Raw genomic sequence first — 22,768 nt, 5'->3', positions numbered from 1 at the left:
ATGGATCTGGAGGCCGCGGGCGGCGCGGCGGCGGCGCACGGGAAGGTGAGCAAGTCAGCTCGTGGCTCGGGGTCATTGGATTTGGAACGCTCGTCTGTGTTGGGGGCCTTGCTCCTCCATTTCCTGACTGCCTGCTCGATTGATTCTCCTGCAGAGGTGGCGTGGGGAGTCATGGCGCGCGACGCTGCTGCTCGCGTACCAGAGCCTCGGGGTGGTGTACGGCGACGTGGCCACGTCGCCGCTCTACGTCTACAAGAGCGCCTTCTCCGGCAACGACATCCAGCACTCGACGGGCAACGAGGAGATCTACGGCGTCCTCTCCTTCGTATTCTGGACGCTGACCCTCATCACGCTCGTCAAGTACGTGCTCATCGTGCTCCGCGCGGACGACGGCGGGGAGGGCGGCACCTTCGCGCTCTACTCCCTCATCTGCCGCCACGTCCGCGCCGGCCTGCTGCCCGGTGGCGGCACCAGAGATGAGCTCATGGAGGAAGAGAAGGTCACGGGGCGTCGCGGCGAGCGGCCCGTGTCAAGGGTCAGGGCGGTGTTGGAGAAGTACAGGGTGCTGCAGAGGCTGTTGCTGCTGTTCGCGCTGCTGGGGACCTGTATGGTCATCGGCGACGGCGTGCTCACCCCTGCAGTCTCCGGTTGGACCCTCTCCACCTTCGATTTGGATGATCTGTCTCCATGCCGTTCTATTTGTTTCTGATGCCATATGTGTGCTCTGCTGGTCCATTTGCAGTGTTTTCTGCGGTATCTGGGCTTGAGTTGTCGATGGAAAAGGAGCAGCACAAATGTAGGTTAAATCCTTTCTTTGATTGCATGCTATATGGTGCATAGTTGAATTGATAGTAGCCAATGTCTCAACTACAGTTGAATTCTGTTAGTTTCAGTCAACTTAATGTATTATATGTTCAATTGTGCCATGCTTATGAGATGTTTTCACTGCAACTTGTTTATATGCAGATATAGAACTTCCTGTGGCTTGTGCCATACTTATATGCTTATTTGCACTGCAACACTATGGTACGCACAAAGTTGGGTTTCTTTTTGCACCAATAGTATGCATCTGGCTTCTCTGCATAAGTGCAATAGGCCTCTACAATATCATCCATTGGAACCACCATGTCTATCGAGCCCTCTCGCCATACTACATGTATCAATTCCTCAAGAAGACTCAAACTGGTGGCTGGATGTCACTGGGTGGAATCCTTCTATGTGTAACAGGTACAGATAAGCTGTGCTGCTGTTGCCTGCTGTTTGGTTGTGGCCCTACTTGAATTGCAATGTCAGAAGGCTGACACTTCTTTCTATTATTGTTGAAACTTTTAGGCTCTGAAGCTATGTATGCAGATCTTGGACACTTCTCACAATCGTCAATTCAGGTATGAGATGAGTCTGTTACAACTTACAAGAACATGATGCACGTTTTGTATATAGCCTTCAGTGTTTATTTCTGACCCCTGCTTAGTTCAATTCTACTAATTCCACACCTTTTTATTGTACAGAAATAAAATTATGTCTAACTTAACTCAATTTCTATTCTTTGTACAATAAAATTAAAAAGATACAGTTACTTACATGACTCTGATAAAAGCTCCTACTTTCATGGCTTTCCATATGTATGCCACATTTTGGATTGTTGTAAATATAGAAAAATTATAAGGCACTAAGAGTTTTACTGTATTTTCTAATTATCCTTAACATTTAAACTTTTTCTTCATCCACATGGGATTTTCATTGTTCCTTTTTTTCTTAGGAATTTTGTGGTGAGTTGTCTCCTTCGTCAGTAAAATAATTTCTGCAAGTGTCCTGCTCTTGACTAAAATCTCCTCGCTATAGGAATGGAGTAATTTAAATCTTCATGCAAAAACAATACTTACTCATCTCTTTGAAAGATCAACCAGTTACCTGTACTCAATACATGTTTCTGTTCTGTCGGCAGTTCAGATTATTTCTCTCCCTGCATATTTAAACCTATCTGTATATCCATACACAGCATCCTTGACATTTTATGAGATATTTACATTCTCATGATCTTTTATCTTGATTGTTCCACTTGCCATTCTTGGTCTTCTTTTTGAAGTTTTGGACTTGTTCCAGTTTAACGAGTTATTATTTTTTCCCCAACAGATTGCGTTCATATCTGTGGTTTATCCTGCTCTTGTACTGGCTTATATGGGACAAGCTGCTTTTATTTCACAACATCACAACTTTGAGAGTAGCTATCATATTGGATTTTACGTGTCAGTACCAGGTAATTATTTCTTTGACTTCCCTTTTGCTCCCTTCTAAATATTATTATTAAAGTGATTTGTTATCGTAATTTTCCATTTAAAAGGTCTGCATATTTTGAAGCACTGATGTAGGCAACTGTTTTTGTAGAATCACTCAGATGGCCTGTTCTGGTGATTGCTATACTAGCAGCTGTAGTTGGGAGTCAAGCAATTATTACAGGAACCTTTTCAATAATCAAACAGTGCTCTTCATTAAGTTGTTTTCCTGGAGTGAAGATTGTGCATACATCCTCTACAGTGCACGGTCAGATATACATACCAGAAATCAATTGGATGCTGATGATACTGTGCCTGGCTGTTACTATTGGCTTCAGAGACACAAAGCACTTGGCAAACGCACAAGGTAAAAAAGGAGAAAAAAAGAGAGCCCATATTTAAATAGTTCTTTCCCAAGTAATAATTTCAGCTACTTGTTGTGCTCCTATTGTACATTGAAGTGAATCTCATATATTTTTGTTTGTGGTTTCGCCCTACTTTCTTGTACAGGGTTGGCAGTAATAACTGTTATGCTTGTCACCACATGCTTAATGTCACTCGTTATTGTGCTTTGCTGGAACAAGAGTATCTTCCTTGCCATTGGTTTCCTGCTTTTCTTTGGCACAATTGAAGTACTCTACTTCTCAGCTTCTCTTGTCAAGTTTCATGAAGGTGCTTGGGTCCCTATCACTCTTTCTTTCATATTTATGGTAGTCATGTGTGTCTGGCACTATGGCACAATAAAGAAGTACGAGTTCGATGTGCAAAACAAGGTATCAGTAAACTGGCTCTTAAACCTTGGTCCTTCACTGGGCATTGTCCGCGTTCGAGGCATTGGGCTAATACATACGGAACTAATGTCTGGAATTCCAGCCATTTTCTCCCACTTTGTCACCAATCTGCCTGCGTTTCACCAGGTATCTCATCACATGTTCCCTATTCAGAGTACATGCAACCCCTTCTTTTTTAAAGTTTGCCTGAATGCACTATTCAGAAATCTGAATAAATTGCATCATTGCACTGGCAGTTTATGGATACAACTTGTAAAGTTCTCACGTTTGGTTTTCATCAGGTACTGGTCTTTCTTTGTGTTAAATCAGTTCCAGTGCCGCACGTGCAACCTGAAGAAAGATTTCTGGTGGGTCGCATCGGTCCAAAAGAGTACAGGCTGTACAGGGTTATTGTCAGGTATGGTTATCGTGATGTGCAGAAGGATGACCTAGAATTTGAGAAGGAGCTAGTCAGCAACATTGCAGAGTTCATCCGCAGCACTGGGGAATGTGACAAGAATGGTTTTGTGGAGGATACAGATAAGCCCTCTGATAAACTGTCTCCCATTAGCACTGGCATTCCACTGTGGGAAGAGGATGGGGACCTTGATGCATCAGCATCTCCTCATAAGGGGATAGACCCACAGAATATAGCACCCAAGCGAAAGAAAGCGAGGTTCATGATACCAAAAAGCGCCCAGGTAGACAGTGAGGTGCGCCGTGAGCTGCAGGAGCTCATGGACGCAAGGGAGGCAGGCATGTCCTTCATCCTGGGGCACTCATACATGAAGGCAAAGAGCGGATCAAGTTTCATAAAGCGAATTGTGATAAACTTCTTCTATGAGTTCTTGAGAAAGAACAGCCGTGGCCCTTCATACGCCGCAAACATACCTCATGCGTCCACCCTGGAGGTAGGAATGGTCTACCAGGTCTGATAGCACTAGCAGCTGTATAAAAGGTAGAGATGAGTTGGTGTTCCTCCACCCCGCCTGTACATATCAAATCACCTTGTCGCCTATACGCTAAGGCGTTAACACAGTGACAGAAGTAGAGACCCTGGAGCACAGCACGGGCTAACAACACACCTGCAGATCTTTGGGGAGCCCAACCGGGATTTTTGTTCCTGAAGCCTTTTGCTGTGCTGGTCCTTGTTTTTGTTTTTGTGTTTGCTGCTGCTCTTGACTTGTTGAGGCACTTGTGAAGCTTTAATTGTAAGTCTGTAAGAGTGACTAGCAAAATAGCATTTTTGATGTTCAGCGACTTTTGTAGTTCTGTTACTTTTATTTTTTATTTTTTTGAGGGGTTGTAATTCTGTCACTTGTCTGTACTTCCAGAGTGTATAGGTAGCATTACAGCAAGCAGCTCAACATTCAGCTGTTTAATTGGGCCCGCCTGTATCATAGACTGGGCCGTAAGCCATTTTCTTTTGGGCCAAGAGGAGAGACAGGGTTGTAGCCTGGTTTGTGGGCCCCGTCCACAATAAACTAACCGCGAAATCAGGCGCCGATCGTTCCGGTCCACACTCTCGCCGCCATAGTGTGGGCTCTATACGGCCCACGCTTAGCTCCTAGAGCTGTGCCTTCTGTTGATTTCGGGCCCGGATCCAGCTCCTTGTTCCCCTCGTGCACATGCGCGCATCCTTTATCGTAGAGCGAGAGAACCAAAGCTTGATTGTCTTTACCGTCGTGCCGTGCGTAGTGTAACTACTGTACGACTACTCGTACTCTAGCAAATGCTAGGGCCTGTCTGTCGGGAACACATGAGTCCAACCGGGACAGTTCACTTCAGTTGGAAATAAACAGTAAAAAATTACCACCTTCGAAATTTACCATGGCATGGTTGATGGCTCCAGTACGAAGAGCTGGGAATGCCGATCTCTCACTCTCTCCGTCTCTCGAGGGCGAATCAGGCCGTGCACCTTCCTGTCCTTTTCCCCTAACCTGCAACTCTGCAAGGCTGCGACCTGCGACCCCCCAAGCTCCGTTCCTGCCTTCCTGGTTCGCCGAACGACATCAGGCAGCAGCAAGAGCAAGCCATGATGCACTTGCACTTGCAGCAGAGCTTGCCGGGGCAAGGTAATTGCGTGGTAATTTCCCCCCATTTTCCCCTTGCGGTTGCGGGCCATCGCAGCCCCACCTAGCTCTTGGCGTGCCTACGGCAACCTCCTGTCCCTCTGCAGGGTGTTTTCGCCAGCTTGCGCAGCAGTCGCGCGCAGCGCATCAGGAAAGAATCAAGTGCCCTTTTGACCCCTTGCGTAGCTCCCCCTTTTCTTTTTTGAAAAATCGCGTAGCTCGGTAGCTCCTTTGGAACCTTTCCAGGCTCGGCTTCTCGTCGCCCGCGATGGCGACGACGACGCCAGCGGGGGGAAGGTGTCGCGGGCCGGGACACTGCGGGCCTCCGGGCCAGCCCTCGGCCGTCACATGGCCGGCACCCGTGCGTGGAGGGAGCGCGCGCATGGCCTGATGGCCTGACGGGCGGGCGTCGCCGCCTCGTGCGTGCGTGCTGCGATGCGTCCGAAAGGAATTAGCGCAGCGGCGCAGGGAAAAGCCTGAAAGGACGGCCAAGTGTCACGTAAAGCGAAGATGCCCGGCGCTCGTGCTGCATTGTCACGGAGGGCGACGACGAGAGACGGAGAGAGGGGTAGGTGCCGGACCGAACCTCGTCAGGGGCGTACGTACGGGTGATGGATCGCCGTCGTGCTCGTGCTACTGCTTCCACTCCTGGTCCTTGGCCGTAGCTCCCGGTACACCCCGGAACGTTCGGCAAGGCGCACGAACTTGTACCCGCCCGCCCGCCAGGAGGCAGAAGCCGCGGCGGGCGCGTCGAGGCGGGTGAACTGGCCGGCAAAAGGACGGACAGCGAAGCGCGCGCGCGTGGAACGCCCAGGATCTCATGTTGCTTCTCCGCGCTACTTGCTGCAACATGTCCGGGAAAAACTGCCCGGCAAAGCTGGGTGGTATGTGGCGTTGGAAAGCAGAATGGAGCTTGTGTTGTGAGGACACCGAGGCCATGTTTGGAGAAAGGAGGTGTGAATTGAGTCCAAATTCTTTGAAATTTTAGAAACTTACTTGGGGAAATGTCCAAATCCAAGTTCTTATATGGAATGCACTTATGATTTGGCTTCTTTTTATACTACTACGAAAATCTTGAGTGGCTTGGGGGATCTTGACTTTATTTGCTTATCTGCCCCGCGCCCTCGTCCAACCTGGAGTTTTTCTCGGTGTAAGCAACCTTATTAAGTCGGTGTTTGGTTCCAACAGGGCTAATTTAGCGCTGCTACATCGGATGTTCGATACTGTTCAGGAGTATTAAACGTAGATTAATGATAAAATTAATTGCATACCCTCTAGGCTTATTCGCGAGACGAATCTATTAAAACTAATTAGTTAATAATTTTAACAATGTAGTGCTACAGTAACATATGCTAATGATAGATTAACTAGGTTTAATAAATTCATCATACGAATTAGTATTATGCTTATGCAATTAGTTTTATAATTAGATCATATTTAGTATGTTTAATTAACCTTCGAACATCCGACGTGGTAGGTTTATCCTTTAGCATTCAAACACCCACTAAACTAGCGTATTGATGTGAAAATGCTAGTGAAGTGGGAACCAAATTCCTGCATCACTAGCCGGAATGCTGGATCTGAAGGGGGTTATAATTGGGGCGCTGGAGCTTTCCAACGTCGCATGCTGCTTAAAATACGCGTGCATGTCCGGCATGCGATGCGAGTAAAGTACTCCCCCAACAACGTTCGTGTTTGGGAATAAGAAAAACGCTTAAATCTTAAGCTACTTTCCAGGTTTTTTAATGAGACCCTTTTCCTACATTTATTTACTAATCACCTTCACCGAATTGAAAATGGCCTTTTTTAGCACTCCACTACCCATGACAAGTGCTGTGCCTGTGGACTGTGGTACTCGAAACCGAGATGACGAGTGAACACCCCTTGCATCACCCTCTGCACGTGACTCTCTCTCTCTCTCTCTCTCTCTCTCTCTCTCTCTCTCTCTCATATGACCACCAGACCACCGTCACGCCTCACGGGACCTCTCCCTCCTCCCTCTAAAACCCCACGAAATCAGCGAGGGCGAGAAGGCGAGCGCAGCAGCGAGCGAACACAGCATCGCTTGTCTCTTTCCCCCCACTTGTTTCAATCTCTCTCTCTCCTCCCCCCTTCTCCCCTCCCGGAGCGCGAGAAAAGCTCGGATTCCTGGTGGTTTCTCGCACTCCCCGTCCTCGATCTGGGCGCTCCCTGCTTCCTCGCCTCGCCTCCTCCCCAGATGGCCGCCTCCCGCTTCCTCTAAATCTTCCTCGGCAGCAAGCTTCCTCCCCACTTGTTGGTTGTCCCGCTGCGGCCAATGGCGGCCGGGAGAGGGGGCGCGAGGGGCGCCCCGGTGGCGGCGCTGCTGGTGGCCGCGCTCCTCCTCGGCGCGTGCGCTCCGGCCTCCGCGTCCTCGTACCCCGCGAGTGAGTGGGCCGACCGAGCTCGGGCTCTTGGGTTTTCGCCGGGGTTTCCTGGTTTTTGAGTTTTGACTGGTGTTTTCGGTGCCATCGCAGGGGTGGTGAGCGGGTTCCTCTCCAATGCGGCGTCGGCGGTGGTGAAGCGGCTCTGGTCGCTCAAATCCACCACCAAGACAGGTGACTACTGCAGTAATCCTTGTACCCTCCTCTTCTCCTCCGGTCCCGATTCGGGTTTTCTGAGACGAGTGTTCTCTTCCTGCTGGAGCAGCGACCGGGAGCAAGTCGATGGTGAAGTACGAGGGCGGGTACACCGTGGAGACGGTCTTCGACGGCAGCAAGCTGGGGATCGAGCCCTACTCCGTGGAGGTCACCCAGGGCGGCGAGCTGCTCGTCATGGACTCCATGAACAGCAACATCTACAGGATGGCGCTGCCGCTGTCCCGATGTGAGTGAGCCCTTGCTGACCTCCCCCCCCCCTAGCACCCCCTGAATCCGGCATGTTTTGGTGTTACTCCCTAGTGGGGGCTCTGCTAATTATATGCCGCGATGTGTTTGGTGGAGTTGGTGCCGCTGATGCTGTGGGTTGGTTGGTGTCATCAATTCCGGCATGGCCTATCGCTTGATGGCGATGGCTTTGTTAACTTGCAGCTTGCACAGCCTATGCGATGCTTTTCAGTTGCTTTCAGCTGATCTATGCAGCACGGCTACTTCCATTTTTATGTGGATTCAAAATTATTGTTTACACAGGTAGAAATGGGGTCTGAAAAAAAGCTTCAATCCACTCTATGCTACTTTTAGATGCTTATGCATGCTAGCAAATTTCGTCACGTTATTGCTATTACTGTTTAACACTAACAAATGCATCGTGCATGTTGATCCCCTGACTTTGGTACGAACATTTGACCCAAACGGCTATACTTATTACCTGCGATCTATATCTTTTATGTCGCATTTTTCTTAGGCATTGAAATGCTAGTCCATGTTTCATTTACCAGCAGATGATTTTGAGCCACACGGGGTTTATCTCATCTCCTGAATTTGGGCTGAACATTGCAGATAGCAGGCCCAAGCTTGTTGCTGGTTCCGCAGAAGGATTTCCTGGTCATGTTGATGGGAAGGTGCGAGAGGCAAGGATGAACCATCCAAAGGGATTTACAGTGGATGACAGGGGTAACATCTATGTGGCTGATGCCATGAACATGGCCATTAGAAAGATCAGTGATACAGGTAAGCTAAAATGTCCTGTGGTAGGGTAGATGCACATGCTTTTGTCTGTTCCTGGAGCATCCTACGTTTGGCTTTTGGTTCTTGCTGGTCTTGCCCAGCATGTATTCAGCAACTGGATCCAAAACTACATTCAGAAAAAGGACGCTTGTTAGGAAATATGAACATTTTCTGGTCAGCTTGAGTAAATCAGCTTTGAGTCTCTGCAATGCATTGTGATGTCCAGAGGAATATTAAACTGAGTGCTAATTACTGAAAGTTTATTTTACCTTTTCCAGTATTCTTTTTTGGGAAACTTGCCACTTGAAGAGAAAAAACCCATTTGTGGAAAGTTTTTTCAGAACAGACCAGCTTTGGGTTTCAAATGGCAATAGAGAATAACAAAATTGCAGTTTTAAATTTGGACTTAGCTTTCCGTGGAACATTATGGTCTAAAGTCACTTAGGAAATTTGTTAACCGAAATCTTCTCTTCTTTTGTATCCTAATTTGGACCTGGTATACTTGACATATACATATGTATTATTGACTTGTTTTGGGTTATGACTTTGTGCCCTCCAAAATTACTTTAAGATGGATAATTATACTGTATTCTTCAAATGAGCTAAAGGCATGATTCTAACTGGGTTTGATTTTTAGTACAGTCTATATTTACATATTCTGCAATCACTATGCATACTTTCCCCTTATCTGATCTCTAGTAAAGAACAAGTGCCTGACATATCATGTTATGATTTTTAGGGGTTACAACTATTGCTGGGGGGAAATCAGGCAGAGGAGGGCATGTTGATGGACCAAGTGATGAGGCAAAATTTTCTACTGATTTTGAAGTTCGATACATTGGCAGTAGCTGCTCCCTTCTGGTGATCGACAGAGGAAACCAAGCAATTCGGGAGATTCAGCTCCACTTTGATGACTGCGTGTACCAGTATGAAGCTGGTTTTCCTCTAGGTATATTATACAGCTCCATTCTCTGCAATTATTGCTGGACCTGACAAACATCAAGCATGGTTGAAGCTTACCACATAAACTTGTTCAAACCCGTCAATCTGTAATATTACTGATTACATCAATTTTCCATGCCCACAGGAGTTGCACTACTTCTTGCTGCTGCTTTCTTTGGCTACATGCTTGCATTGCTTCAGCGCCGCGCTTTGGGGATGTATTCAAATGGAGATGTAAGTATCAAGTGCCTAACACTTTTTTTATTTGAAGGGGAAAAAACATAATGTACATTCCCTGGCAGATTTGGCAGAGTAAGCAAATATGGGTAGGGCTGCTGTGGTCCACAAGCCTGCTGTAACCCAGCAGGCCAGCACATGAATTTCGTTGTCATCAGTCTTTTGTCTCTCCTGGTACTAGTGTCCATCATCCATTGGCCTTAATATGGGTCCTCCCTATGCCTCCAACCAGCCAAAAGTTACCACTTACCAGCTTATGCAGCATTCCAATTGGAATCGTCTGTAAATATTAGGATTTGAGATTAGGACTTTGAACTAATTGATCCAATTGCCATAACTTAAATTGAAACTTCTATATATCTAGAGTAATATTATTTTGCTAAAACATGTGTTAGCAAAAAAGATAACAGAAAAAATAACACAATTGTTCAGTTTTAGTTAATTAGTTTATCCCTGTTTAGTTGTTCTGATTGTTTAATTAAAAACTACTACTGGTCGAGACTTGCCATCCTACTTGTATCATTATTGCAGTACATTGTTCTGAATGCAAATTTTACCATGCAGGAGCAGGAAGCTCTGAGTCCAGTACAAGCTAAATTATCAAGCATTCCACCTCCATACCAGAAGCCACTGAAGCCTTCCCTTCGCCCCCCGCTAATCCCTAGCGAGGATGAACCTGTGAAACAAGAAGAGGAAGAAGGGCTCTTCACGTCAATCGGCAAACTTGTGGGTGGCGCAAAATCATCAATTGGAGAGGTTTTCCGTGCAGCATTCTCCAGAAAGAAGAACGTGAACATCCATCATCATCAGCTGGGCCTGGGTAGACCAGCCTCCTGGCCAGTGCAAGAAAGCTACGCCATCCCGCGTGACGAGACCCCACCGCCGCTAGACACAAGAACGCCAACCCCTCGCAAGAACTACGCCTTCATGTCCAAGGAGCCTGAGAAGATCCACCACATCCGGCATGGCCGGCCCCAGTTACACGGCTGGTCCGGAGAAGCTCCTCAGCAACAGCAGCCGCCGCAACAGCCGTCGCCGCAACAGCCGCCGCAGCAAGTGCACCACCAGCAGTACCTGCAACGCCACCAGCAGTACTCAGCCGGACCGCAGACCTTCTACGAGCCGAGCTGCGAGGCGACGAACGAGATCGTCTTCGGAGCCGTGCAGGAGGCGGACACCGGCCGCCGTGCCGTGGAGATCAAGGCCGTGAACCACGGCGACGCGCCGCCGTACGAGCAGAACGGGCTGCGCTACCGCAGCAGCTACAGCGTGGGCTACACTGGCAGCAACTAGTCGAGGAAGATTTATTATTGCCTCCGTCCTAGTGGTTTTGGAGCGTCCTCCGTTGTACCAGTCTCCGCTGTTAGAAAAGGAGAGAGTAGAGAGGAATCGAGGGAGTACCAGTCTCCTGATTGACTCTGTGCAACGGTAAAAGCTGGGTTTTGGTAGAAGAGCGTCGTGGTCTTGGTTCTGGACTCTTTTACTGGTGGTGACATATATATAGTATGTATGTAAGTTGAGTAAAATGGGTTTTGATCTCAGTCGACGTGAATTCGTTGGGGAGATGATTTCGAGTAGTTGCTGGCACTGTAGTAGGACATGTGCGGTGTTTCGGCTCATGGTCATGGGTGGCAGGCAGGCCAGGACGGCTGGCTGATTGGCTCAGTGTGGACCGGGGGCTAGCGTGCTAGCATTTGACATTTTTTTTATTTACTCCCGCTGGTCACGTGTATCATGTATGGAGATGATTTAGCCTTTTGAATGCGCCGCCGGACACCGGTAGGGGGCGAAGACATGGTTGCTGAACCTGCTGCACTTGCTTCAGAGACAGCGTCTATATGAGGCAAAAAAAAAAAAACACTACTGGACAGTGCTGCGTGAAACTGAAATGCATTTCTTTGCTGCATGACACTTCTTTGCTGCAGGATACTGCTAGCGTCTTGAAGCCTATATTTTTTTTTCATTGACCCAATGCAGATATACAAACAACAAAGGGTATCCGACTGTAGAATTTGCCTTTTTATAGTTATTACTATTACAATTTTTCACCTATTGTGCACACACCTGGCCTGAGCTTATGCACCATGCATCAGTCAAGTCTGCTGGCTAGCAAGCGAGCCCAACGTGATTTGGTTAGTGCGGGCGTGTGTGAAAAGCACATCGTACATGAGGTTAAAAAACCAGAGTTCAAAAGGAAAATTTCCACAGCCATGATACATGAGCTTGAAGATTGATTTTACAAGTCAATATACATTCATTCAGGATTGGATGATGTACAAATCTTGCTTTGATATGTAATAGCACGACATTAAATTCCCTGGTTGCATGATAAACTGCTCTCTGAACTGCCCTACACGTTTGCTTGGGATGTCGATAGAGAGCTCATCCAAGCTGGGCATCCCTTCAGGCTTTATCCCCTCGCCACATACAAGGAACTGGTTCCCAACAATGAACGATCCAGATACACGAATTGCAACTCCAGTATCACCGTTTGCACGGCAATGTAGCTTCTCAACGACATGAACGATTTTCTCTCTAGGCCTGTCACCCTTTAGCTTCTTCCTTATATTTGACAGGCTATCAAAAATGTCGTTTTGGCCAACGTACACGTTCCCTGAGAAACTGCCAAAACAGGGTTGGTAAGACAACATATCATGTATGTGTGCTCAGACAGATTTCAGAACAGCTATAACAATTTAACAACAATTACCATGTAAAGAATAATACTCCAAGAGGAGCAAAACCACCACAACGATAAATTTGGAAAAGATGGCAGTAACCGTCCAGTAGTTTCAGGATACAGAACTAGTTTTAAGAGACAGTGAAGTTGATACACAAGTATGTAATCATGATGCTTACAATTGTAACACTGGCTAAGGTACCTGAAAGTAGATTGTTCCATGTAGAATGTCTTCATATGATGCCAAATCCCATCAGATCCGTTGAACAAGAGATAGTAATGTATAGCAAGCATCTGGAATTAAGTAAAGAACATTATATGCTATGCATTGTAGACATGATACCCACCTACTTATCTTCCCATAAAAAGTCAGCGTTTTTTTTCTCAACACATCTTAGTAGACCACATCTATTCAATGGCATGAATGTACATATGATACTTCGGAAGAATAAAGGAATGTGAGCCAATTGGCTAAATCGAGTGACAAAAATTGTAATCAAACTGAAATTAAACTACAGTAAGAATAAAGTTGAAATATGTTACTAGACTCACCTCAGCTATTTGCTTTAATCTTTCTGTTGGATCAACAACACCTTTGACATATGATGCCAAGTCCACATCGATTTTCAGGTACCTCTTGATGAATGGGTGTGACAAAAGCTGCAGAATGTATTGAATGTAATCAATGCAACAGTGGGATAAAACATAATCTACTTAAGTTCACTGATATGCTGAAGTTATTGGCAAAATGACATTTTAACATTCTATGATTAAATCAAACTGATCACTAATAACCACTTACATTCTTCTTACAAACACTGACAACACTGAGAGACCATGAGAATTATGACAAATGTATGTATTGAAACCATGACCTGCAGAACTCAAATTATATGAAAATCATCGTATACAAAGTATCTTTACCTGCTCACACGTGGGCCTTGCATCAGCATCTTTCTGCAAGCAATCATTGATGAACGAGCAGAACTCTGGTGTATAAGCATCTTCTGGTGGAGTTGGTGATGGATCATCCAGTATCTGAATTACAAGACATCAAGTTAAGAAAGCAGAGAGCGAAGTGCAAATAACCATTCAAAGATAGTTAGAAGTGGTCACAGCATCATATAGCAAATCGAAATATGATGCTATCATTAAAGCCAACTGCAGGCAGAACAGCACATAAGCAGCTAGAACTAAGGTCACTTGCGGTTGTTGCATTGAGCTAGCTGTGCTTATTTTTTAAGTTGCTATAGAAAAGCAACTTTTTAAGTAGCAATAGAGAGTGAGCATTGACTGTGTTGATGATTTAACATCGAAAATTCATAGCAGAAGTGGGGAACCTAACATCCATGCATTCAACTAGCTGTTACCAGTAACCTTGTGTGTGCGAGCACATGTCCATATTCAGTCAAGTTTCTAAGTGCAGTGTCTTTTGTGTTAGCAGATTTTCCACTGATAGTTTAGGAGAATAGTAGATGATCATAGTTATAAATGCTTGTAGTTACCAGGAGACTATCTCAGTAATAACTGTAGCTCTATCTCTGCTATACATAGAGGAGAAAACAGAAAAGGCTGCAAGTCATTCGGCAACACCAAACCATTGTGTCCTATTGTTCTTGTGTGAGTTCTTGGGCAAACCTTACAGCAGTAAGGGCTGTCACTAGCTAATTACTACCTCCGTTCTTAAATATATGATGTTTAGAAAGCTAATAAGTTCAAAAAATGAACTGATTTGCTTGTCCAAAACGTCATACATTTAAGAACAGAGGGAGTATAAGGAAAAAAAGTATCATAAAGAAAAACTAAGATAACCCAGAGGACTTGTACAAATGGGTCATTTCTCCCATACCATCATACATTACATCTCAAACATCAATCAAGAATAACTGTAGGTCTATACTCTATAGTAAGAAACAAACTGAGTAGGCGACCAATAACACTCACCTGCAGCATGAGATTCGCTGGGCCTTCATTTACGTCATATGGGAATTTTCCAGTACCACATTCCAATATTGTTAGTCCGAGACTCCAAATATCCGCAGCATAAGAATAGTTCTCGTTACGAATTCTCTCAGGTGACATATATGTGACCGTGCCTACAAAGGTAGCACACTGGAACATATTTATTTAGCAGGAAAATATATTGCTGATTCAGTCTATATAATTTCATGTTCAATATTATTCACAAAAAGAATTATCATACATTAAGCAACGCTAGAAGAACATAGTGATGACTGTCACCAATAAGTAGCATACCATAGCCATTGTGTTGTCCAAACCAGCACTCACACCAAAGTCTGTAATCTTCGCCTCACCCTTAAGATTTACCAGCAAATTTGCTGGCTTTATATCTCTATGCACTAGATGCCTTACTTCATGCAAGTATCGCAGACCCTTCAGAATTATACACAGAAGAATGTAGCAAGTCAAAATTTACAGAAAATCACAGCTTGATGTTTACTAATGCCAGCATGGAAACTAAAATAGATGTGGAAGATCCATACAAGCAATACTTTCTGAAGCATATGTGAAAGAACTGGTTCTGGTATAAATTTCTTGACCCTTATAACATCTGCCAAGGAACCACCATCCATGTATTCAAGAGCAATGCTTATTTGTCCAGAATCAGGCATGTAAAATGCACCCTGGAACTCAACTAAACCAGGATAACAACATGCTTCACATAATGTTCTCATCTCATTCAGAATTTGTTGCCTCTTCTCCTGCAAAGATATCAGGAAACATGAGAAACATAAAAGTTGTGAAAAGCAATGGCTTAAGTTTACCAACTGAAACTGTAAAATATGAATTAGATAGGTAGTCACAACAACATATAATACCTGGATTAGTATATGCAATAATAAACATGCTTCACTGCAGTGGTATTCAAATTGAATTTAGAATAGAAGAGAGCATATTTATTCTTTGACATGCAAACGGGTCTCTAGCTGGATTGGTTAGGTGGCTCTAGTAGCACTCCTCGGATTCTGGGTTCAACTCCCCCTGGGAGCGAATTTCAGGTTGGGGTTAAAAAAATCCCCTCGCCTGTCCCACACCAAAGCACATGTCTAAGGCCCGGCCCAGGTCGTTGGTCATCTCACACAGGCTACAGTGCCGCTGTGTAAAGGTGGGGTAGGGGTTCGGGGTTTTCTCGACCTGCATGAGAAGGTCTTCTTCTTAGCAAATGCCTGGGGACCGTCTTACTCTTACCCCCCGCATGTCCAGTTTTTATTTATTTATTCTTTGACATGTCTGCTTAATTGCTCTCATTATGCACAAAACTGAGCCAACTACTCCACTCTCACTACAACAACAGAATCCTACTGTACTCCATTAAATGGGTGTTGTGGAAATCACAGTAAAGGGACATTAAGTCATCTGGTTAAATGGATGCAGTGACCATTACATATACATGACTTAGATTCCAATTAGAGCTCGTGAATGCAAAACTGGCCAGCTTGCTGATTAACTATCAGATTAACATTTAGTCAGCTGTATAATCATGTTTTTTAGTGAGCATAGTCATGTTTGACTAGCAGTACTCTGACCGCAAGTTACAGCCATTGGCCCATCTGTGTAAATAGACCATCATATTCACACATTAGTATACTTATGAGATTTATGGACAAGATCAACTTGAAAAAAGATGATTCAGATAAGAACAAAGACTCATACGTGTGAGAGAGTGATACTTCTAATGCACAAGATTGGCCTCAAGATGAATCTGCATGTCCATGAAATGAGCTAAGCTAGTTAGAAACTTGGACTTAATTTGGTACTAGTATAAATTACTTCATTTTCACAATGATATGCAATTTAATATCAGCAGAAAAGAATATCATCAAATATGTACACATAAAAGCACGGCATACCAAATCTTTGCATAATTCCAATCACTATTCTGTTTTCCAATTATTCACGCGTCAGTACCCTTTGTGTCCAACGGCCACATGCCATTGTCCACAATACTGCATTGGGTGCAAAGAAAGTACAAGTCTTGGCAGGATATTTTAAGCTCCAACACGTTTTGCTCCAGCTTTTCAAACAGCAAGAACATTTAATCGCATTCCATGGTGGACAAAGAAAAACAGATATGCCTTATAGTGTAAGTATGCTCCATGACTCAACTAAACAGGTAAATAGGAATATAGGGCTCATACTAAAATTAATTTTCCACTGAAAAAATTTAACATTAACTTATTTCCAAAAATGAATGTAGAAATTGGTTAGAAGAGGTAGGATTTAGAGTTTTAGACTAGACATCTTGAATTATACTGCCGGGGGAACAATGAATATTGCCACTGCACAGCTATTGAATCAACTAGAGATAGATAACCTCACAAAGAAATACTATAGAGAAAATTCCCTGCAAGGCCCTCGAACAAATCACGCTTCCTTCTATGGCCCTGCACAATTGCAACTTCCTTATGTGACCATGATTTCATTTTCCTTCCCTTCCATGGCCCTGCTGTTACATCTGCAGTTAACTCCCAGTTAAATGACTGTGAAAAGACAATAGTACCCCTGGGGAGCCTTCCACCGCGCCCCTGGGGTGACTCTGCTCCCGAGCCCGCCGCCGCCGCCCGCGCGCCCGCCCGTGCGCTGCCCGCCCGCGCGCCGCCGCCCGTGCGCTGCCCGCCTGCGCGCTGCCCGCCCGAGCGCCGCCCGCCGCTCGCGCGCGCGCCGCCGCCCGTGCGCGCCCGCCTCCCGCCCGCCTCCCGCCCGCGCGCCGCCGCCCGTGCGCGCCCGCCGCCGCCGCCCGTGCGCTGCCCGCCTCCCGCCCGCGCGCCGCCGCCCGTGCGCGCCCGCCGCCGCCGCCCGCGCGCCCGCCCGTGCGCTGCCTGCCCGCGCGCTGCTCGCCCGAGCGCCGCCCGCCGCTCGCGCGCCGCCACCCGTGCCCGCCCGCCGCCGCCGCCCGCGCGCCGCCGCCCGTGCCCGCCCGCCGCCGCCGCCACCCGCCCGCGCGCCGCCCGCGCGCCCGCCTCCCGCCCGCGCGCCGCCGCCCGTGCCCGCCCGCCGCCGCCGCCCGCGCGCCCGCCCGTGCGCTGCCCGCTGGCCGCCGCCGCCCGCCCGCGCGCCGCCCGCCGCTCGCGCGCCCGCCTCCCGCCCGCGCGCCGCCGCCCGTGCCCGCCCGCCGCCGCCGCCCGCGCGCCCGCCCGTGCGCTGCCCGCCCGAGCGCCGCCCGCCGCTCGCGCGCCCGCCTCCCGCCCGAGCGCCGCCGCCCGCCGCCCGCCCGCCGCCCGCCCGTGCGCTGCCCGCCCGCCCGCGCGCCGCCCGCCGCTCGCGCGCCCGCCCGCCGCCCGCCCGCCGCCCTCCTCTGCTTCGGGGCTCACGGGATAGGATGGGGGAGATGGGGTCGGGGAGTGGCAGGGGTAGTTCAGTCTAAAATTTTTTTGCTTCTCATCTCAAACCTCAAATTCTAACGGATTGACCTAACGGGTCTAACGGAAGGCCATGGAAGGGAACAAAAATGAAAAAGAGGCTATAAAAAGACGTTTCAGTTTTCCAGGGCCATAGAAGGAAGCGTGATTTGGTCCAGGGCCTTCCAGGGAATTCTCCCAATACTATAAACTATGATTAAGGAACTGGGAAAAAAAGGTGAAAAGAGAACACAAAAACATGGTCGTCATTTGTATCTTTGACCGTAAGGAATAAAGATACGAACCTTCTCGAATATGTTTATCTTCTTCAAGGCCAAAATTCGATGAACTGGAATAAAGATAGCTCTCTCCACAACACTACTTGCACCATTACCAATGGGACCAAATATGTGCATCTCATGAGAGGCGCAACGGTATGCCTTCTCATCAGAATCTGACTCGACTGGCCCAGCACTTCGTTTCTGAAATCCATGCTCATTGATGTTGTACTCACCCAAGGATCTACTAAGTAAATTAACAGTTCCGCCATCAGAAACCTACATAAAAAAAGATCTATATCAAAATTACTATGCATAAAATTATATGTGCTTAAGACTTTAAGCAGTAAGCATGGTATACATAAGTTTGAATAAAACTGGTTGTCATAAATTATCCTAACCATCCACAATTCATGTGCATATCCTTTCCTACTTATGTGCCTCAGTATGGTTACTGTGATCTAGTTTGATATGGGGGAAGATGGAGTAATTGAGAGAGCATAACTGCGTCCCATCACAACATCAAAGAAAGTAAGACTTATCAGGCAAAAAAGGCTACTCAGGATGTGAAGATTTCACAGATGGGGAAGCAGCACATCCAAATGAGTTGACTTTGACTACTGAGAAATAAATTCCAAAAAAAGCATTTCACTAAACAGAAACACAGGAAGCATAGTGTGATACGTGGCAGTCAATAAAAACCCCAGAAGGTAACTGAACCATAACATTGATGTGATTATGTCCACTATATCAAATTCCACAGGATATAGCAGACACTGCTATGTTTAGCAAAATAGATTAGGATGTTGTCCACCCTGTACGGATTGCATAGATTGTACCCAACAGAAAAAAAATTCCAACAAGTGAACAAAACATAGACCTATATGTATTCATTTGATTGCTTATCCTCAAATTAAGTATAAACAACGGAGGTCATGTAAAAGTAGCACGCAGAGTTAAAGAAACTAAATCCAAGACCAGAGGTGGCTAACACAATTCAGTGTAATTAAAAACCAGGAACAAAAAAGAGAATACAAAGCGTGCTTACTACGTAGGAATCGCAAGTATCTTCCGGAAAGGGCAGCCTGGTACTGGCGGCACCTCTGTCCGGGTCATCGAACAGCAAGGGTTGCAGCTTCTTCTTCAACTCCTCCAGCCCTGCCATCAGGGCGTCTGAAGTCAGGGTCAGATACCCTGCTGCGGGGCGGATCCAGTATAGGACACTATAATTGGGTCAGATCCGAATAAAACTGGTTCACATTAGGGTTTGGGGAGCTCGATTTCGATAGCGGGAAGGGAAAGGAATGGGATGGAATGGAAGGGCGTACCTATTGGATGCTCATCGCCGGCGCTGGGCCCGACGAAGACCTCGCCGAAGGATGGCGCCGCTCGCCCAGTCGTCGCCGCCAGCAAAGAAAGCCTAGAGCCGAGAGAGAGAGAGACGGGAGAAGGAGAGGAGAGGTTTTTATTTTTATTTTCTTTGAAAGCAAAACGGAGAGGAATAGGAGACATGGCCGCAACATCAGTTTATTTTTCCGGGAATCCAGTACTGCCTATAGGAGTTGTGAGTTGACGTATTAGACCCTTGGGCGATTAGCAGCAAGTCATAGACAACGTTTTGGATATAATTAATTTAGTAATTAGAGCTAAAATATGAAAAACCTGAAAATAATTAGAAAAGAACGAAATTATCAAAACATCCTGTAAACAAGCTGGTACGTCTTACACGACTTGAACTGAAGCTATACTTCCGAAAATACCGAGAGATCATTACAAGACGGGAAGAACTGTACGCAGCTAAAGAATCGAAAACCCCATCTCCACACAATGAACCCCTTGCCGTGAGAATTCGTATTGGCAATTATGGGGTAAGGCATTTCCGTGCGCTGATGATCGTCTACACGCGAAAGCAGCTAGCTGAGCTGAAAAGATAGTATTGGCCCATAACTAGCCTTCCGGCGATGGATAACTGCGCGCGCGTTTTAGCATCACCAACAACAAAAGAAAACATTAAGCAATATCCGGGGCTACTTGACAGAGGAAACAGAGTCCACGAACAAAGATTTCTGAAAATATTTAGACCTGAAAATGCATGCAACATGTTGCTGAAGTTCACCACACATTACACTGGAATCACAATTTATACCAAAAAAAGTTGAGAAAGTATAGTGCAACTTGAAGGCAATCCTTCGTCCATTCCTTCACTCTCTTCTTTCTCACAACCGAAGCAATTGACGCACCAATCTCATTTTCGCCTATCCTTGGCCCTCTTAAGTGTTTGCTTCCCCTTGTTCTTCCACTTTTGGTTGCCTCCTGGCGTACGACTCTCCTGGATTTCCCGTACCTTGCGCTTCCTGCATTTCAGTGGAGATCGACATCAAATCCAATTTTAGAAAAAAGGAAAAAAACTCAAGCTACAGGGTAAAGATCTGGCACAAGATCTGTTTTATTATATTATCAGACATCAAAGATGGGGGGAAGGCTAAGGTAACACCAGTACATGCCCTGGAGTCAAAACAGAAAAGGAACTGCATTCTTGAAACTACGACATTGTTCTGAGTTTCTATGCTCTGGAGCCTTGCTTCAGTATCTGAAATCCAAATTATAATGACGAGGCTCTATGGTCTATAACTAAAATGAATTTCTCTTGTTGTATAACTACTCCCAAACACAAATTTTACAGATAATGCTAGATAACTACAATTTCATGAGGAATTGGCAAGGTCATATGCAATCGATACAGAAAACATTACACCGAAAGACAAGTCAGTGCCGATTGATGAACATGCTTGCATGATGAGCATACCTGTAGCTCTTAAGAGATTGATCCGATAACAGCTCATCAACCAATGTTGTTTTCCGCTCCCTCTTTGTCAGCCTACCTGAGTAGAACTCAGATGCAGGCTCAACAACTGTACCAACCTAAAGCCAACATCGAGATATTCAGTACATCAGTTACAGAGGAGGATACATAAAGTTTTCGACAGACTAGGAAGAAAAAAATGTTAAATAAGTCTGTCTGATTGTGATTAGGCTACTTACTTGGAAGTACCTGGGAAGGGCCTTGGACTTTCCTGCCCTCTTGAAGTGCCTTTTTGGGTCCATTACATGCCTCAGCTGTAAAACCGATGGCAAGCGTATAATCGCATAAGCATCCCAAAAGTCAAAACAGAATCATACAGTACCAACCGAGTTGAGACAGCACCATCCAGCACCGTGCATTACTATTTGTATTGCATCTTGATTCTCAAGTAAATAATTCTGAATCTTTTTGCAAGAAACCAAGACAGCTTCAACCAGATGGTAACACTGTCGGATTGCTGCCGCGAAGTGCTCAATTTCACATACAGCAATCAAATGACAGCTGCACAAATATGTTCCGTTTGCTTTTATCATTGCCAATACTAAATTCCCAAATTTTCGACAGCTAATCATCTATTTTACAGGCACATATCACGGTATCCTACTGCTAATAGGGTTACTGAGCCAGAGTAACACCACACCTGCAAAATCTCGAGATCTTTCTTCAACTCGGGAGTGATGCTCGGCGCCGGCATGTCGAACCTGAGAAACGCAGCGGAGAAAGCATAAGCACTCAGCCGTTAGCCCTACCATGCGGCAGCAATCAATCATGCGAACTCGAATAAATTCCGAGGACAACGCAACTCACCAGCCCTTGCCGGTGGTGTCCTTGACGTTCTTCCTGGCGAGCTTGTTAACCTTCCTGGGGTCCATCGGTGGCACGAACAGCCCGTCCACGAGCTCGCTCGCGGGCTTCCAGATAGACCCCTGCGCGGTGCTCGGTTTCGGCGCCCGGTCGCTCTTGCTGCCACCGCTCGTCGTCGCTAGGGAAGGCAGCTTGGGCGCCCATGACAGGCCGATCGGCGCCGCCGTCTCCGACATCACTAGCCTAACGCTGCGAGTCGTGATACTTTTCACTTCTCCCGCCTAGGTGCTGGATTAAGCCACCCGGCGGCAGGGGTGGACGTGGGGCGGGAACGGGGAAAGCGGCGAGGCGGCGCGGCGGCCGTGGGGACGGTGGGAGGAAGGCAAGGCTGCGACGATGATGCCGATGGGGGTGGGAGGGGAAAGGAGAGTATACTAGGGCAGGATCGGGCAATCTGGGCCGTCATGTCAGAGGTTTTGGTAGCCCAAGAATTTTCATGGGCCGTAATGGGCTAATTCAAGTGGGCCGATATCTTTTGCTTTAGTCAGACTCGGCGTCGCTGCTGCTGTGTGTGTGTGACTTGCGCGTTAGATTAGAGGTGATCTCATGTCCTACCCGCCGCCGCCGGCACGTCGCCGTCGCCGGCCACACGGACTCCGTCACCCGGTCGTCGCTTCAAAGGACAAAGACGCCGGCCTCCGCGTCACGCCACATTCGCTTGTTGCTTAGTCGCTCCGCGCCGCGGCGGCGCCTCGCCATCGCTCGGTGCCTCGCTGCCAGGCGAGTAGGACGACGCAACCGCCACCACCGGCCAATTTTCGTACGGCTAGGATTCGGAGGAGGAGACGCGCACGACACCGACCAGG

At 46.9% G+C, this 22,768-nt stretch overlaps 4 protein-coding genes across 8 annotated transcripts; 2 read left to right on the top strand and 2 right to left on the bottom strand.

The window, feature by feature from the left end:
* LOC112886035 (potassium transporter 25) lies at positions 1 to 4,462 on the top strand. The gene is made up of 9 exons (XM_025952164.1): positions 1 to 45; positions 155 to 647; positions 743 to 796; positions 967 to 1,227; positions 1,333 to 1,385; positions 2,134 to 2,257; positions 2,386 to 2,640; positions 2,784 to 3,190; positions 3,346 to 4,462. The coding sequence occupies exons 1-9, from the start codon at positions 1 to 3 to the stop codon at positions 3,976 to 3,978; spliced, it is 2,325 nt and encodes a 774-aa protein (XP_025807949.1). The 3' UTR covers positions 3,979 to 4,462.
* A 2,798-nt stretch (positions 4,463 to 7,260) lies between these two features.
* LOC112886883 lies at positions 7,261 to 11,630 on the top strand. The gene is made up of 7 exons (XM_025953272.1): positions 7,261 to 7,520; positions 7,611 to 7,691; positions 7,783 to 7,959; positions 8,571 to 8,741; positions 9,478 to 9,687; positions 9,826 to 9,914; positions 10,482 to 11,630. The coding sequence occupies exons 1-7, from the start codon at positions 7,412 to 7,414 to the stop codon at positions 11,208 to 11,210; spliced, it is 1,566 nt and encodes a 521-aa protein (XP_025809057.1). The 5' UTR covers positions 7,261 to 7,411; the 3' UTR covers positions 11,211 to 11,630.
* Positions 11,631 to 12,064: 434 nt separating this feature from the next.
* On the bottom strand, positions 12,065 to 19,713 carry LOC112892762 (mitogen-activated protein kinase kinase 3). 5 transcript variants are annotated; one of them, XM_025959881.1, is made up of 10 exons: positions 19,564 to 19,712; positions 19,284 to 19,458; positions 18,263 to 18,514; positions 15,102 to 15,320; positions 14,854 to 14,991; positions 14,542 to 14,709; positions 13,522 to 13,635; positions 13,150 to 13,257; positions 12,800 to 12,891; positions 12,065 to 12,539 (listed from the first exon to the last, which is right to left on the bottom strand). In XM_025959881.1, exons 2-10 carry the CDS (start codon positions 19,398 to 19,400, stop codon positions 12,176 to 12,178), a joined length of 1,572 nt encoding a protein of 523 aa, XP_025815666.1. In that variant the 5' UTR covers positions 19,401 to 19,458; positions 19,564 to 19,712; the 3' UTR covers positions 12,065 to 12,175. The 5 variants fall into 5 exon arrangements, with proteins under 5 accessions (XP_025815666.1, XP_025815687.1, XP_025815681.1 ...); XM_025959902.1 differs by having other exon boundaries at positions 12,162 to 12,539; positions 19,284 to 19,393; positions 19,564 to 19,713; XM_025959896.1 differs by having other exon boundaries at positions 12,162 to 12,539; positions 19,284 to 19,432; positions 19,564 to 19,711.
* Positions 19,714 to 20,281: 568 nt separating this feature from the next.
* LOC112892684 (rRNA-processing protein fcf2-like) lies at positions 20,282 to 22,316 on the bottom strand. Its single transcript, XM_025959816.1, has 5 exons — positions 21,906 to 22,316; positions 21,739 to 21,799; positions 21,278 to 21,352; positions 21,042 to 21,157; positions 20,282 to 20,589 (listed from the first exon to the last, which is right to left on the bottom strand). Exons 1-5 carry the CDS (start codon positions 22,136 to 22,138, stop codon positions 20,481 to 20,483), a joined length of 594 nt encoding a protein of 197 aa, XP_025815601.1. The 5' UTR covers positions 22,139 to 22,316; the 3' UTR covers positions 20,282 to 20,480.
* Positions 22,317 to 22,768: the final 452 nt, after the last annotated feature.

This window comes from Panicum hallii, chromosome 1 (genome assembly GCF_002211085.1).
Source record: "Panicum hallii strain FIL2 chromosome 1, PHallii_v3.1, whole genome shotgun sequence".
In the NCBI taxonomy this organism is placed as follows: Eukaryota; Viridiplantae; Streptophyta; class Magnoliopsida; order Poales; family Poaceae; genus Panicum; species Panicum hallii.
This window is presented reverse-complemented; position numbering and strand designations above follow the sequence as displayed.

Excerpts from the sequence above, each read along its gene's own strand:
- LOC112892762 (XM_025959881.1), bottom strand. The coding sequence starts at position 19,400 with ATGGCAGGGCTGGAGGAGTTGAAGAAGAAGCTGCAACCCTTGCTGTTC. Across the intron at positions 15,321-18,262 it reads AGATAAACATATTCGAGAAG|GAGAAGAGGCAACAAATTCT; the intron begins GTTCGTATCTTT and ends ATATCTTTGCAG. Across the intron at positions 13,258-13,521 it reads CAAGGCCCACGTGTGAGCAG|CTTTTGTCACACCCATTCAT; the intron begins GTAAAGATACTT and ends TACATTCTGCAG.
- LOC112892684 (XM_025959816.1), bottom strand. The coding sequence starts at position 22,138 with ATGTCGGAGACGGCGGCGCCGATCGGCCTGTCATGGGCGCCCAAGCTG. Across the intron at positions 21,353-21,738 it reads AAGATCTCGAGATTTTGCAG|CTGAGGCATGTAATGGACCC; the intron begins GTGTGGTGTTAC and ends TCGGTTTTACAG. Across the intron at positions 21,158-21,277 it reads CCCTTCCCAGGTACTTCCAA|GTTGGTACAGTTGTTGAGCC; the intron begins GTAAGTAGCCTA and ends TGTTGGCTTTAG.
- LOC112886035 (XM_025952164.1), top strand. The coding sequence starts at position 1 with ATGGATCTGGAGGCCGCGGGCGGCGCGGCGGCGGCGCACGGGAAG. Across the intron at positions 797-966 it reads GGAAAAGGAGCAGCACAAAT|ATATAGAACTTCCTGTGGCT; the intron begins GTAGGTTAAATC and ends GTTTATATGCAG. Across the intron at positions 2,258-2,385 it reads ATTTTACGTGTCAGTACCAG|AATCACTCAGATGGCCTGTT; the intron begins GTAATTATTTCT and ends CTGTTTTTGTAG.
- LOC112886883 (XM_025953272.1), top strand. The coding sequence starts at position 7,412 with ATGGCGGCCGGGAGAGGGGGCGCGAGGGGCGCCCCGGTGGCGGCGCTG. Across the intron at positions 9,688-9,825 it reads TGAAGCTGGTTTTCCTCTAG|GAGTTGCACTACTTCTTGCT; the intron begins GTATATTATACA and ends CCATGCCCACAG. Across the intron at positions 9,915-10,481 it reads GGATGTATTCAAATGGAGAT|GAGCAGGAAGCTCTGAGTCC; the intron begins GTAAGTATCAAG and ends TTTACCATGCAG.